This window comes from Emydura macquarii, unplaced genomic scaffold (genome assembly GCF_026122565.2).
Source record: "Emydura macquarii macquarii isolate MOO-44397 ecotype Brisbane River unplaced genomic scaffold, CSIRO-AGI_Emac_v2 contig_1027, whole genome shotgun sequence".
NCBI classification, from domain to species: Eukaryota; Metazoa; Chordata; order Testudines; family Chelidae; genus Emydura; species Emydura macquarii.
The window spans coordinates 4379986-4396729 of NW_027131164.1; the positions used below are offsets into that span (position 1 = coordinate 4379986).

Below are 16744 nucleotides of genomic sequence, written 5' to 3' on the forward strand. Positions count from 1 at the left end.
AAGAGGAAATGTTTCATGAAGCACAGCCCCCTGCATGTTTTGCTGTCTGTCGTTCACTCTTGTCCGCTCATAAATTAACCCAGTGTGCATATTTCATTACAGGTCTCTAAGAAGTACAGCGAGATTGACGAGTTTTACCAAAAGCTGACTGCCCATTATCCACAGGCGTCTCTTCCACCATTACCGAGGAAAGCGCTGTTTGTCGGGGAGTCGGATATCCGAGAACGAAGAGTGGTGTTCAATGACATCATGAGGCTCATCTCCAAAGATTTGGAACTAGCAACAAGTCCCGAATTACTGGAATTCTTAGGTAGCTAAAATAATTACATTGTGCACATGCACACATGAACACCTGATAGCAGTACTAGGCCCTTTTCCTCTGTGTGGACCAGCACTAGAGGGGGATGCAACACTTTGCCAGAGGTTTTAACAGATATTTTCTGACATCAGAGGAATGAGGAGACTTGGGAAGCTTGGTTCCATTCCAGATTCTGGAGTGGTGCGTGCTCTAGTGCAGAGGTTCCCAAACTTTTCTTATTGTGTACCCCTTCCAGGTCTACCAACTGTCCGCGTACCCCTACCCGTCTCATCACTTTGTGTGTGCTTCTTAACACTACCTGTCTTCAGCAATTTGTCCATATTTCACTGTTGCATTCAGATATAGTTATAGTGTGACATAGACAACTGAGGGAAAAAAACCCTTACTAAGCTCTGAGCTCAGTTATACTGGACAGCTGCTGGGCAACTGAACCCACTCTGTAGGATGATTGGAGGTGAGGGCTCTGAACGTTAGTGTCTCTGTTCTCATTGGTACATCATGAAGTGAATTGACTACCGTATTTTATATAACAAATTCCCACAGAGTTTTAAAGCTTCATCTCAGTAGCTTGTATGAAAAGGCAGCAAATAAAATAACTTAATGAATGAAATCCACCATAACACAATTTCTCCCGCATACCCCCTTGAGGTGTCTCGCATACCCCCAGGGATATGCGTACCACAGTTTGGGAACCCCGGTTCTAGTGGGCACAATCTCTTCTACCCGTTTCCCCCTAGCATGACCTTTTCTGCCCTGTGCCCGCCTGTCCTGAGTCTCTTATTCCTATCTCCTTGTCCCAGTTCTCACCCATCCCAGTCTCCATTTTTCAGGCTTCTCATCTCAGTCCCAGTCTCTTTGTCCAGCCTGTCCTAGTTGCCCCATCTGGACTCCCTGTCTAAGTCCCAGTCCCTTTAGACTCCCAGTCCCAGTTCCCCCTCCTGGCTCCTTGTCTGATATGTCTGTCTCCCCCACAGCCTCCAGTCATTCTCACGTTCCCCGTCCCTGCTGGCTCCCAACCTCCCTCTCCGAATTCCTCACTCAAATCCTAGTCTCACTCTCTTTGCCCAGCCAGTCCCGCTTCTCACCCTGCACCATGTCTTTTCATCAAATGTCTCCCCACCCCGCCTCACTGGTTCCCAGTCTCCTTGCCCAGCAGTCCCACTATCCACACTAGCTCCTTGTCTGATCTTAGTCTCCCCCAATTCCTCCCCCCAACTCCTAGTCCCAGTTTCCTAGTTTCCTTCTTCCTGCCATTGTCAATGTCCAGTCCCAGTTTGCCTCCCCTTGTCTCCCCACCAGGTCTGGCTTTTATCCCCTCTGCATTTGGTATAGGTATCTTCCTCCTCCATATTGCCTGGTGTCAGCAAAGGAGCATTGAGACAACATGAGATAGAGGCTCCCTACACTCAGTTCCGGTGCCTGGATCCAGCATGGCCCAGTGCAGTTGGGTACTGCAGTTGCAAGGAAAGTCCTGCTCAGCACAGAGTTGGAACAGGCTCAATGAGGAAAGAATCTTCTGGAAGTCAAGCTGTGCAGCTCTTGCAAGGTTCTGCTGAGCATGGGTGAACTGTGAATTTCCAGAGGCTTATGACTTGACCAAATTTGGTCAGATTTTCCTGGGGATGGCAAAAGGTGCATCCCTGACACAAGGATTACCCCCTCCCAAATTTCAAGTCCCTTCTTCAAAGCGTAGGGGCACTAGAGCTTCTCAAAGAAAAGGTCAACAACATTTTTTAATGGACAAAGCAGTTATTTTTTCTTGGTTATTCCCCCCCCTCCCCTCCTTCCCTCCCTCTCCCCCTGCCCCCCAAAAAAATTCTGCCTGGGCTGGGGCAGACACATGGATGAAAATTCTCCATGCCAGGCAGTTAGTTTAGCAGTGTTATAAGCAACTGAAAACAGGGTCTTATAATGGGAGGTGTTGTGCATCCTTAATAATAGTTGATGCTACCAGCCCACCTATAGTTATTTAAACATCTCTTGTTTCCACAGCATCCAGTGAATCAAACCCTGTATAGCTCTGAGTTTTATAAATCAGTGTTTTCTCTGGCCTGTTTCCATCAAGCCCCGTTCTGTTCAGATTGCATTCATCCAAGGGGTAAGCACCCAAAGGTCCCCAACTGGGCTCAGGCCCCCATTGTACTAGACTGTGTACACACCTAAGAAGTACAGTGGGAAACCTTGGTTGAAATGAGGGTTGGGCACTGAAGTTGATGGGTGTTGCATCCACAACAGCCTTAAACATTCCCTTTTTTAAGCGTTTAGATCTCTATTTATGTGTGTGAGTTGAAGAATTGCATCACATCCTTATGTCAACTTCATTTTTCATGCCATCCAGGATTGTACTTTTAGTTTTCACTCTCTGAGGAGGTTTGACCTAAGAGCAGCTCAGATATGTTAAGTCAGTATCAAATTTTTCAGATCTTTTAGAAATCCATATAATGGACCGTGTTGGTGGCTAGGGGGAACTAACCCTCCATTCCAAATTGCTGGATATAGTTGACAACAACTGATTGTAAAGTTAGGAACACATTCCCCAAGCCTATCTATTGGGAACAAGTGGAAGAAATTGACAAAAAAGTATGGCTGTGCGTTTAAATTGTCATGCTCAGTTCTTCATGCATTATTGTTTTTCACAGGGACCAAATCTGCTAGTGTCATTGACTTCAAAGGTAAAAACGTTCCTGAGAAGGAGGAGGAAGATGAAGACAATGAAGTGTTAGATTTCTTCAAAGAGGAGAGTACATCTGACATAATCCCTCGGCTTCCATTAGTAAAAGATCAAGATGCTGAGGAAGAGGAGGAAGAAGATGTAGATCCTCTTGGCATAATCAGGTATGACTGTCTTCTTCCTCTATTACTCCATTTTTACATAGAGCATAAGGGGCAGGTTTCACTTACACCATTGAAGTTGGAGTTCCAACAGTATAAAACCAATGCAAGAGCATTTTTATCACAATGGCTACCTGTGGGCTTTCCCATTCTTCTTCCTGACTCTGAAGAGCTCACATGATTCTGAGCATGAGCAACAGTATCTGGAGACACTGAATAGTTAAATCAAGACCTACTTAAGTAGGTGTCTAGATGTGTTTACCTTTCTTGTAATTCTAAGGCAATTATTTTCTTTATTTAAATCTGAAATCCCTCAGTAATTCCCAAAACCACTTTTAAATTGCAACAGAAACCCTGCGGCTAAATTGGCTTAATGTCTCCTCTGTAGCCAGGATTGTCAGAAGTGATAACAGCAGTATTCTGGATTTTCAGCAGTGTCCAACTTGAGACACTTTAATGGATCCTGATTTTCAGAAAATGCTAAGCACCCTCCTCTGGAAATCAGGCTCTTTTAAGATGTGTCAAGTCAGAATCACCAGTCACCCCTTAAAAACTTGGTTTAGGACTTTAACACTGCTTTGAACTGGTTTCTTCCTAGGAATTGCTTGTGGGATGTCAACATAGACCTTTTCTTTTCCTTCTTCCCCTTAAATCTGAACATGATTTAATCTAAGGTCATTTCCAAGTTTGGATCTCCCACGTTACAGTCGGGCCAACCAGAAATGTTTAATTCTGGATGCATGTTTTAGAGCTTATTGCCTCTATTAGAATGAAATGCAATTACTAACTTTGACATTGTTCTTTTTACTTAGTGTATTTCATTCCTTGCTTGTTGTCAAAATATTTTAACTGTTTCTCTTTTAGCAATTGAACAGGTGCTTTTGCCAAGTATCTGAATTATTTCTTGTTTTTAAATTTTTTTAAAAAATGGGCTTTACAAAAGAAAGGTTAAATAACTGTTTACAATGAGAATCTAGGTATAGCAATACTTCCCACAAAATGATCCTTAGCTGGTCTGCTTACAAAAGAAGCTGCCCTTTTTTGGATAGGAAAATGATCTATTGAGTTATAAAATATTTTGTTGGATTTCCAGCTTATACCAAAGATAAGCTGCAAAGAATTCACGGTGCCAAAACAAACAAGAAGTTTGCATTTCTGTTCTGCATAGTTTGACTTGTGTTTAAAAGCCTGAATCTTTGAATCTCTTTAGTGCAACGAGGGATGAACAGATCTGGCACTTAATCCTTATTTACCAAAGCAAAATTCTTATTGAAATCAATAGAGCTTTGCCTAAATAAGAGCAAATAAGGCACTTAAATAGAGTTACCCAGCTGCAATAGGAATCTCTGCATTATTGATGAATTTTTTAAAAATCAAATGCTTTTAATGGTAAACTCAAGGTTAATAGGTGGCTGTTCTGGCATACAGTGAATCGGTTTGTTTTTCTTTCTTTTAAAAAAAAAAGTTCTGCACAAAGCACTAATATTAAGGGTGTTATGAAAGTCAGAAATGTAAAGTTGAAATGATCAGCCTGAATCAGATCTTGCACTGCTGCTATACTTGTGTAACTTCACCAGCTGCAGTGGAAGTTAATCCTGATTTACACCAGGGTAATGGAAGATCAGAACCAGGCCTTATGCATTGAGCAGCTCCTTTTGTGCCTACATTACTGATCCTATACTATCTTTATTTATTACTATTTATTTGTATTACAATGATACTTTGAAGCCCAGGACCCCATTGTGTTGTACAAAAACATACATACTGTAGGTGCTGAATCCTTGCTTCAGGCACCCTGCCATAATTAAATTTTACAGGAACATCTCAAGTAAAATGACCTGTTTTTTACCACTGTAAAATATATAAATGCCAATTGCAAATTATCCCCCCTCTCCCCCCCAGCAAATAATATCTATACATTTTGATAGCCAGTAGATACACCTTTTACAATCTCCTACTGTTCTGGGTCTTCTATGAATGAACGATGTAAGCAGAAAGAAAACCTAGTACCTGTAGCGTGAGATGAAACAGACCGTTAGCCTTAACTCTGGAGTTTTCTGCCTCTTGTCGGTTGTAATGTTTTATCTGCTGTGGCAGCCGTCAGCTCCCCTCTGGTGGGTCCCACGCTACGTGTGTTCTGGGTCTCCTCGGGTCCCAGCCCATGAATGAATGTGCTGCTGGCACCGTGTTCCCAGCTGCAGCACTTTTCCCCCTCCTTCTGGCTCCTTGAGCCGGATACCTCCGTTTGTCCACCGGCCTCTGCACTCCGTTCTGTTCCTCCACCTTCACTTCACCACTCCCCTTCACTTCAATCCGATCCACGTCCCTCCGATGCGATGCGATGCACTGCACTGCACTGCACTGCACTGCACAGCACAGCACAGCACACTCCTCCTGCTTGTGCTCTGACTGTTTGGGGCGGAGGGAGTCCTGGCTGATCCTTCACTGGCCCCAGCTACCCTTAATTGCCCCCTAATGGCACCTAGCTAATCTGTAATGTTTTCCTGCACTCTCCTACTGCCCTCTGCCCTCACTATCTCACACTGCACATGTGAATGTAAAGGTCCAGTTAGGTCTGGAGCAGTTATGGTCTATAGTGTAAATGTACAAATTACTTTGTCAAAGGTGGATTTTCCAAACTTCCTAGATAACACTGGCTTCTACATATATTAGGGCAAATTATATTCATTGCATTTTGCTTTTTATTTATTGTACAGAACAGAGGCTGAATAACCATAATCTCTGTCGATATACCTGCCATGAAGGAGCAGAAAAAGCCTAGGTTACAACCAACCAGCTCAAACCATCTTAAAGGTGTTAAAGGGGGCTTTGAATCAAACAAAGCTACTTTAATTGAGCAACTGAGTTTAATGGTAAAGTCATCACTTCTGTCCACGTGGCTAGACCCTGGGTGTGGGCTAGTTGCGGGGGAGCCTGCACGGTGCCTCTGCAACATGTGAAATGAGATTGGGGGAGAATTAAAGGCAATAGAATAATAACAAAGGGAATGATTTTTGAGTGTTGAAAGCTGATGAAGGACTGGAGATGTGGGTGATATGGTTAAAGAAGTAACAATGAATATATAAAAAACACTTAAACAAAATCATCTCTAATGCAAAGTACTCAGCATTCCAAAGGCAGACAATTATGGTGCTATAGAAAAGGATCATTAAAAAAAAAAAAAAAGAAAAACGATCAGACCCAACATCTCATACTATTGACATATTTAAGAGTTTTTAATCAGTGAAAAACCTTTTGAAAGTATGTGAAGTCAGCACTGCAGCAAGACTATTAAGTCAGAGCAGCAGCTGTGGACATGGTGCTTTGAGCAGCAAAGCTGATGTAATTGAATCGTGTGTATGGCAGAATGTTTTTCTGTGGATCAAGATGGAAACACTCGAATCCCACAGGCCTCTCCATACGTCGTCAGCATGCTTTACTTGGTAGCGACAACGCTGACATGGCAGTACAATACCAGAGGGTGCCACTCTTTGGCCTCAGTAGATTATAAAAGGAGCTATAGAAACCTGAATTGTGTTCTGTTATATGTGGTTTTATGGCCAAGATCAAACTCACCTCACTTAGGCTTTATTTGTTCAAAATGTTATCCTAGTCAGAGGTGGTTCAAACTCTGTAATACATTTTTCTAATAAGGTTTTCTGTTCTATACACTGTGCTGCTTTCTTAAGACCTGTTCCTAACTTTAATGATGGGAGCTGCAGGTGCTCTGAATCGGGTCCTGATTGTGGGATGGAGTGATATGTTTTATCCAAAAGAAATGTCTCAAAGGAATGCATTTTTTTCCTCTTTGTCTTCTCTCCCACTGACCCGACCTCATCCCACTGCACCCCACTATGGTTTGGAGCATTGTTATTCTGATATGCTGTTGCTTGCCGTGCAACAGGTTTATCATGGGCATCCATACAAATCTTTTGACAGATCTCTACCGAATTTGCAGGTCCACTGGGAGCAGACACTCTCAACACAGAGAGCCTGATCTTTTAACCTTTGCTCATCTAATAGAAGATTGAGCCCATCTTTCTGATGCTTCTTTCTATTGCAGTGATGCATTTTTAGACAGGTTTTATTCAGTTTCTCAGTGGAAATTATTCACAACTCTAGGTCCCATTGTGATGTCATCTGAAATGCTTTCTTTTCGTGTTTAGTTTTTTTCTCTCCTTTAGTGAGGCAGGCGCTTCAGAACCTTACTCTTAAGATTTTGTGATTCCTTCTTAGGCTTTGTCTTCTTTGACCCAAAAAAGAGGTGTTCTTACCACTTTTACTATGGTGACTACTAACTATAACACCTGTTAGCTGTCCTGCTGTAAAATCCTAGGGAGACAAGGCTGTATAGTTTCGTTGCAATGTAAACAAGGTGAGGTCAACCTGGGTGGCATGGGATGGGGTATAGAACTGACCTCGCCTAGTTACCTTGTGGTAATCACTTCTTTAGGATTTTACAGTGAGATAAGTATCACTGGTTTGTTACTTGCTGTAATGAAACCACCTCTGTGACAGAGAGGACAAAGACTGAAGTGAAACACTGGGTACAACTTGGCCCCACAACAAGGTCGAGAAGGGGCTAGGTTTTTATTAACAGTGTATTGAGTGTCTCTTTAACAAACAAGATTATCCATCTTTCCCATTTATTTCACACTTTGAAAAGTACTGCTGCTTTTTCTGTAGGAGACTTTAACTTTGGTGTTCCTGATTTTTTTTGTATGTGCTTAACCATACTGCTGTAATGTTTTAACCTGCATATCTGTATTTGAAATTGTATAGTACCTTTGTGGTTTTTTAAAGTTCTCGCACAGTAGATTTTGAAATATAGCAGTGTGGCTTATAATGATTAAATGGTGGTTCTCCAGCTGGAAGAGGATCAAGGAAGGAAACAAAAATGAACTGGAGGTCAAAGAAGTTGAAAATCTAGAGTTCTTAGCGTAAGATGGTACCGGCAAAGCAGGAGTGGCCATTTCATGGTGATTGCCAGAAGTATTCTAATCACATTAGTATTATTGAAATCGGTTACATCAGTGTCATGCTGAAGTATTTCAAAATTAAACATTCCACTAAACTGCTGAAGGGAAAGTCATGGCATATATTACACTGAACAAGTTTGTATCCGGGAGGGCAGGGAGCCATGAGATTGAGAAACTGCTTTATCTGCAGCCAGAACATCCTAGATAAGGCTGATAAGCACCTGAAGATCTTGGTTCTGCAGAGGAAAAGGGTATAATTTGTCAGTTGCTTGGGAAGATGTTTATTTAGGGTGAAGTGACACAAGCAAAGGTAGACTCATGGAGCATTCTTACGTCTGTCATATGACTCTGCTGTCTGTCTCCAGTGGGGTCCTATAAGAGTCTGCTCTCTGCAGGTACGCAGACAACAGTTGGTTTTGGAATTTTTTACCTTTCTTTTCTGGTGGAAAGGGGAGCGTTTCTGAGGGGCCAAAGTTGGAAATGTCTCACTTTGAAACTTAAGGAGTTAATAAATCCTAGTAAGCTGTGGAATCTCCTTCACTGGAGATTTTCAAAAAGAGGCTGGATAGCCGTCTGTCTTGGATCCTGCATCTTGGCGGGGGGTTAGTCTAGACATCTCTGGTGGTCACTTCTAGCCCTATGGTTCTATGATTCTATACCATAAACTATTGGTTTGATGTGAGGGGCATGTCAGTATTTTTTTTTTAACGATACAACACAGAAAGATAAAACACATATTAGGTAAAGAATTGGTTAGTGAGTAGATGTCTGATTGTTGAAGGTTGCATTCTGCATTGAATTGGGTGGGAATTGGAGTCCCATAGGACTCTGTATTCAGTACTCTTGAATATTTGTGTTAATGGTTTGGTTTGGCCTGGCCAAGGCTACGACAGGTCAGAGCGTTAAGTTTGCAGACAATATTAAACCAGAAGGAGGAGTTAAGACACCAAGGCATGTCGCTGCAGTATAAAATACTCTTGACAAATTAGCTAAATGGTCAAATGGATTGTAGCATGTCAAAGTGCACTTGCATCTGCTAGGCCTTATGATCTCTCTTGCCTTCAGGATTCTACCATTCTGCTAACATTGTAGTTCCTCTGGCCGCTCATTCCTTCTATCCCATTTTCCCTTCTCTCCACACACACCCCTCCCTGCCACGGACCAGTCCTGGAATTCACAGTTGTATTTGGTCCGATGTTAGTAGTTTCTTATGGATCTTTGGGCCCTGGCTAGCTAGGTGTATGGTCTCGCCTCTGAGTCCAGCAGAACTCTCTCACATCAGCAACTACCTTGCTGTTCTATCCCATTCCCTTCTGCCGGGGCTCTATGATTAGGGCAGGAGCCAAGGCAGCAAGGAAAGGGGAAGGCCCATGTTTCAAGCTGGTTATTTAAATGCACTTTGGACAAGACAAACAAGCAAAGGAGAACTCTTTTCAAATGCTGTAATTTCCTAGCAGGGTAGTATGTATGTCCAGGCGCGCAGCTGTGAAGCCTTTAGAGTTCTAAACAGGCAGATCTTTATTTGCGGTCAATTGTTGTATCATAAGTGAAGGTCGCAAAGCATGCTTGGACATCACTGCTGCCAAGTGACACAAATATTTGTGGCCATTCCAATCCTGCTGCTGTCGGATCTGCAATTTACAAAACCACATTAAACAAAACCTTCCGTTCCTCCTGTCATTCACTCCTCTTGTGAAACATGTTGGGGCAGCAACTTGATGATTATTTTCAAATTTGAGAAAGTGGCCTGGTGCCAGAGGCCCCTCCCATCCCCTGGACCTTTTTTTTAAAAAAAAAAAAAACTCTGGCGTGTGTATTGCTGGTCCGGAGAGGGGCTGAGCCACTCCCCTTTAAGCCCTTTCTTTGGCTTTATTTGGAGTCTGAGTTCTCAGTCTCATGAGATCCATTCTAAAATCTCTCTGATTAAATGACTACTTGGATAGGCTCCCCTGCTGTTTGTAGTCTCTGGCCCAGCATTTCTTTTCCTTTTCAAACCCAGTAGATGGGAGTGTGCCGCAGGATGGAAGAGGTGCTCTCATTCCTCTGGGAAGTTTTTCTATAGTTTTTTTGCTGTCATTTATCTGTATTTCTTTGATTCACATTGATCTGTGTTTTAGACGTGTTCATTTCTTGTAGGCCTCCTTGATTCAGATCCTGTTACTGGCTTCCCCTTTCCCTCTGTATCACAACTGAGACCCTTAAAGGCTTTGCACAGCCTGACTCCCACCTGTTTCTTCACCTTCTATTTTTTGTTTTTCTTTCTTTGCCACATAACTTTCTTCCCCCTTTTGTGGACTCCTCCCACTGTTTGTCTCCCTGCAGCCACCTAGACTTGGAGCCAATTCCCAGGCACCATCTGTCATTCTTGTACATCCTCACTGCTTTAACACACTTTGTCCAAGAGGCCTGCAAACCCTCTGGGATTGGGAAGACAACGCATGTATAAGGATGAGGGTGTGGAGATTATTTAAAAACAAACAAGCAAATCCCACTTCAGAGCAAAACAATGTTGAGCTAATAAGTCACATGTTAAACCCCATGGCACAGTCACACAACTTCTGGCTCTGCTTCATCACTCAGTGAATGCTGCAACGGTGAGAAAGGGATTTTTCCTTTCCATGTAGAGCGTGGCGTGTAATTGGTGTGGTGTGGTGTGCTACACAGGGGGATTGGAGGGTTCTGGGAGGTGGTCATGGATTATAGGACTTTTTCCTTTGTGGGTCCTCAAACTGTATTGCTGTGTGGACATGCTGAAGAACCAACCATAGTCTGTAACTCATGTCCCTGTAATGATTTCTTCCTCCGTATAAATATGCTCAGGGAGGTTGTGGTTTCCAGAAGGTCACAGCTCAGGTCTGGTCTGGCATCTGGATTTGAACTTGGGAGCTCCCGAGTCTCATCCCCATGCTCCATCCACTGGTGCTCATTCAGAATATCAAATTTGGCAGCCAAATGCAAAAAGAAAAATAGTGACTATGCATTCTGATTTAGCTGCCAAAGCCAGAGCACTCAAACTGGCATTGTGGTGCTAGCTAGGGGTGTAAATATGTAAAATTGGGGTGTAAATTTTAAAAAGTACCCGTTTAAACTAGTAAAATTATATCAGTTAACCATTTAACTGATATAGTTCTGCGTATCCCCCACACCCAGCTCCTCCCCTCAAGTAGCACCCCCCCCCCGGCTCCACGGGGGACCCCCCGATCTCAGACCCGTGGTCCCCCGGTGTTCTGCAGCGGGACACTCCGCAGCACCTGCACCAGGGCTTCGGCCTTCCCGGGCAGCAGCAGCAGCAGCGTGGCTGCCTTTGCCATGGCCCAACGCCATCACCATGGAGACAGAGAGCCTGCGCCCCAGGTTAACAGATAAGTATTAGTCTTAACGGTAAAACTAATACTTATTGCTTACCCATTTAACAGTTTAGTGTGTTACACCCTACTGCTAACTATGTAGAGAAATGTCTGCTCTGTGGTAATTTCGGAACCCAAAATTGGTCTCCGTGTATTCCGTTTTTTCAGATATAATCAATGGCTTTCCTGTTCCTGGGACAAATTTCAGGAGACAGTTTCTTTCCTCTGCTAGTGGTGGACCAATACTGAAGTAAGCTTTTAGCAAAGGAGCATGGTGCTGCTGCATGTGCATCTCTTAATCTGCTGTTTCATTTCTGGTTAGAAAAGATCCTCTGTTCATTATTTCCCAGGCTGTGGGTAAGTTGCTGTGTACTGGTAAGCAATTGCCATGTTTTTCCACAGTGCCATGTGCAGTTATGGAGTTATTCCAAATCTGTGTGTATAATTAAAGTTTGTAAAGCACTTCGAGGTCCTTTGAGAAGGAATTAAAGTAATTATTTTTAGTAGGCTTCATTTTCCTTCCGATTAGATCCCTGAATATATTTGGTAGTGCTTATACATAGTAACTTTTTATTTATATAGCTTTTCTCATCCCAGAGGATTACAAAGAGCTATGCAAATTTAAACTGCATTCTGTATAGCAGTGGCTCTCATTTCAATTTTCCAGACTACTGTACCCCTTTCAGGAGTCTGATTTGTCTTGCATACCCCCAAGTTTCACCTCACCTAAAAACTACTTGCTTACAAAATCAGACATAAAAATACGGAAGTGTCACAGCATGCTATTACTGAAAAATTGCTGTTTTTTTAATTTTTACTATATAATTATAAAATAAATCACTTGAAATATAAATATTGTACTTACATTTCAGTGTATAGTATATAAACAAGTTATTGTCTGTATGAAATTTTAGTTTGTACTGACTTCAGTAGTTGTAGCCTGTTGTAAAGCTAGACAAATATCTAGAGGAGTTGATGTACCCCGTGGAATTCCTCTGTGTACCATGAGGGGTACATGTACCATGGTTGAGAAGCACTGCTATATTGCTTCATCTAGAATAGAAATGCAACCACCTCTGGGGTAAAACACAGCAGTTTATTACCTTATCCCACTACCACATTGCAGCCTAGGAAAGTAAGTGATGAATATGTGACCATGAGATGGTCGAGTTCAGGATCCTGACAAACGGTAGAAAGGAGAACAGCAGGATACGGACCATGGACTTCAGAAAAGCAGACTTTGACTCCCTCAGGGAGCTGATGGGCAGGATCACCTGGAAGGCTAATATGAGGGGGAAAGGAATCCAAGAGAGCTGGCTGAATTTTAAAGAAACCTTATTGAGGGCACAGGAACAAACCATCCCGATGTGCAGAAAGAATAGCAAATATGGTAGGCATCCAGCTTGGCTTAACAAAGAAGTCTTTGGTGAACTTAAACACAAAAAAGAAGCTTACAAGAAGTGGAAGCTTGGGTCAGATGACTAGGGAGGATTATAAAAATACTGCTCGAACATGCAGGAATGAAATCAGGAAGGCCAAAGCACAATTAGAGTTGCAGCTAGCAAGGGACGTGAAGGGGAACAAGAAGGGTTTCTACAGGTATGGTACCAACAAGAGGAAAATTAGGGAAAGTGTGGGCCTCTTACAGAATGGGAGAGGCAACCTAGTGATAGAGGATGTGGAGAAAGCTGAGGTACTTAATGCCTTTTTTGCCTCTGTCTTCACAGACAAGGTCAGTTCCCAGACTACTGCACTGGGTGGCACAGAATGGGAAGGAGGTGAACATCCCGCAGTGCTGAAGGAACAGGTCCAAGACTATTTAGAAAGTTTGGACATACACAAGTCCATGGGGCCAGATGCAATGCACCCGAGTGTGCTGAGGGAGTTGGCTGATGTGATTTCAGAGCCATTGGCTATTATCTTTGAAAGCACGTGGCAATTGGGGAAGGTCCCTGATGACTGGAAAAAAGCAAATATATAGTGCCCATCTTCAAGAAAGGGAGGAAAGAGGACCCGGGAACTACAACCGGTTAGCCTCACCTCAATCCCTGGAAATATCATGGAGCAGGTCCTCAAGGAATCCATTTTAAGGTATTTGGAAGAGAGGGAGGTGATCAGGAACAGTCAACATGGATACACCAAGAGAAAGTCATGCCTGACCAACCTGATTGCTTTCTATGAAGAAGTGACTAGCTCTGTGGATGTGGAGAAAGCGGTGGACATGATATACCTTGACTTTAGCAAAGCTTTTGATACAGTCTCTCACAGTATTCTTATCAGCAAGTTAAAGAAGTATGGGTTGGATGAATAGACTATAAAATGGACAGAGAACTGGCTAGAGCATAGGGCTCAACGAGTAGTGATCAATGGCTCCATGTCTAGCTGGCAGCCGGTCACAAGCAGAGTGCCCCATGGGTCGGTCCTGGGGCCAGTTTTGTTCAACATCTTCATTAATGATCTGGAAGATGGGGTAGATTGCACCCTCAGCAAGTTTGCAGATGACACTAAACTAGGGGGAGTGGTAGATACCGTGGAAGGTAGGGATAGAATACAGAAGGCCCTAAACAAACTGGAGGATTGGGCCAAAAGAAATCTGATGAGGTTCAGCAAGGACAAGTGCAGAGTCCTGCACTTAGGACGGAAGAATCCCATGCACAGTTACAGACTGGGGATTGATGAGCAAGGCAGCAGTTCTGCAGAAAAGGACCTGGGAGTAACAGTGGATAAGAAGATGGATATGAGTCAGCAGTGTGACCTGGTTGCCAAGAAGGCTAAAAGCATATTGGGCTGCATTAATAGGAGCATTGCCAGCAGATCGCGGGAAGTGATTATTCCCCTCTATTCGGCATTGGTGAGGCCGTATTTGGAGTAGTGTGTCCAGTTTTGGGCCCCCCACTACAAAAAGGATGTGGAGAAGTTGGAGAGAGTCCAGCGGAGGGCAACAAAAATGATTAGGGGGCTGGAGCACAAGACTTATGAGGCGAGGCTGAGGGAACTAGGCTTGTTTAGTCTGCAGAAGAGAAGAATGAAGGGGGATTTGATAGCGCCGTTAACTACCTGAAAGGGGGTTCCAGGGAGGATGGAGCTAGGCTGTTCTCAGTGGTGGCAGATGACAGAACAAGGAGCAACGGTCTCAAGTTGCAGTAGGGAAGGTCTAGGTTGGACATTAGGAAAAAGTTTTTCACTAGGAGGGTGGTGAAGCACTGGAATGGGTTACCTAGGGAGGTGATGGAATCTCCATCTTTGGAGGTTTTTAAACTGTGGCTTGACAAAGCCCTGGCTGGGATTATTTAGCTGAGGTTAGTCCTGCTTTGAGCAGGGGGTTGGACTAGATGACCTCCTGAGGTCCCTTCCAACTCTATGATTCTATGAATACCTTATCTAAGGGAAATGCTGGAAGAATTTTAGGTAGATGTAATAGAAGCATCTAAGTTGGAATTTGCTCTGGTAGGTACTTCTGCTTTTGAAGATTGCCATGAGATCTTCATTGGATCCTATTCCTTGTTTTGTAATATATTAACATATAAAACTATAAAATTTGTCAGAGAGTTTGTGTATAGAAGAATTGCAGAAAACCAAATAACATCAGTTAATAAAACTGGCATGAAATAATATTGCCACTAGTTTGAATAGGCTGTTTAAATAATTTCTATAATCCTTTTGGCAAACCTATCTGTTATTTTCCCCCATCCTGTTGTTCTTTCTTATTTAACAATAATCATGTAGAGAGTCAGCTATAGCCATGTAGAAAAAAACATAATGTGAAAGTCAAGCAAAAGCTACAGAAAACCGGCTTGCAAGCAGAGAGGACAGGTCTTAAACTAACTGATATAAATATGTAGAAAGCAGCAGATTCCTTAAAAGCTGTGCAGGGTAATTTTGCAGCTAAACAAAATCCAAAGTCCCTTTGTACTCCAGCTTCGTTATGATAGCCAAGCATGATGTAATTGGGCAGCTTTTAAATGTGTTTTCTCTCATGGGCTTTAACATAATAGGTTGACTCAAGCCCTCAATTAGAATTTAAAAAAAGCATTACCTCACTGATTAGTCTGATGTCTTCACTGAGCCACAGGAAATGTTTAATCAATAGATCTATGGGACTGCTTTGTAGATGAGAGGAATTGCTAATAAGGGATGAATTTCAGTTACCTGTTGTTTTCAATTTAATGAGTTTAAATGAATCATTTGCTCTGAGAGAAGCCTGTTTGTGTGAGTCAATGTTCCTTCAGTTTAAATCAGGGAGGGTGGCAAGTCTTGCATCCTCATCCATTTGAACAATTAAGTGCCCAACCCAACAGACTTGGTGAATGGTTGTTCTGTGATCTCCTATCCCCACATATCTGCTGCATCTAGATCCCATCTAGATTGCCATGTCAAGGAGGAAGAATAGCTTTGTAAAAATACAGAATTTAAAATACAGAACTGGGAATCAGCAAATACAAGTTCTGCACCTGGATCTGTCACAGGTTTTGGGTGATCTTGGGTAAGTCATTTAACAGAGCTGTGTGCCTCGGTTTCCTCATTGGTAAAACAGAGGTAATGCTTACATCACAGGTGTGTTTGTGAGGCTGAATTCAGCTCTGCTAAAAGCTTTGAGTTCCTATAATGGAAGGCACTCTAGAAATGCAAAATCAAATCCAGGCTGTTGTTAATGATGAGGGGCGTTGAAGTTCATGGGAATCTTTCCATTAACTTCAGTGAGTTTTAGATCAAGCTCCAAATGCTTTTTCATATTGAGTGGAATATTTGAAATGAACTGCCAGCCTCTGTCCAGATCCTAATAGATGGGTGTGAGTGTCATTGAAAACTACCACAGCCATGACTAGCACCCCTGTGGCAGTCTCAGGAGAGAGGACAAGGACTGATCATGTGTCTAGGTCAAAATTGAGGAAGTTTGCCTAGCAACAAGCTGTGCTAGATGATATTTCATAAGTTCTAAAAGGAAAAATAAATACATAAATAAAGAAGTCCCCAGATGGAATTTGAGGGCTTTTATCCTAACACCTGATTAACTGTAGGATGGGAATACAGTGTTTGGTAGGACTTGGGAAAAGAAACAATGGGCCAAGTGCACAGATTGAAATCCTGTGCTAAAATCCCTCATAAATAACTAAATTAAATGGGCTTCTTGAAACAATAGTCCATTTCTTTGAATCTTTACTAGGTTTGCTACCTCCTCTGTTGCTTTGCCTCCCAACTCCCTGTCGTTAGCCCAACATGGTTGCTAAACGAGTCGGAGCAAGAGCTAAGCAAAGAGAAGATTTCCA

General features: G+C 42.7%; 1 protein-coding gene across 1 annotated transcript in view; it reads left to right on the forward strand.

Moving 5' to 3' along the window:
- Positions 1-16744, forward strand: part of HS1BP3 (HCLS1 binding protein 3) — a 75762-nt gene that overhangs the window by 20159 nt on the left and 38859 nt on the right. The window contains exons 3-4 of the mRNA XM_067544715.1: positions 103-310; positions 2959-3154. Coding sequence (XP_067400816.1) covers positions 103-310; positions 2959-3154 — 404 coding nt within the window. The remainder of the gene's footprint in view (positions 1-102; positions 311-2958; positions 3155-16744) is intronic.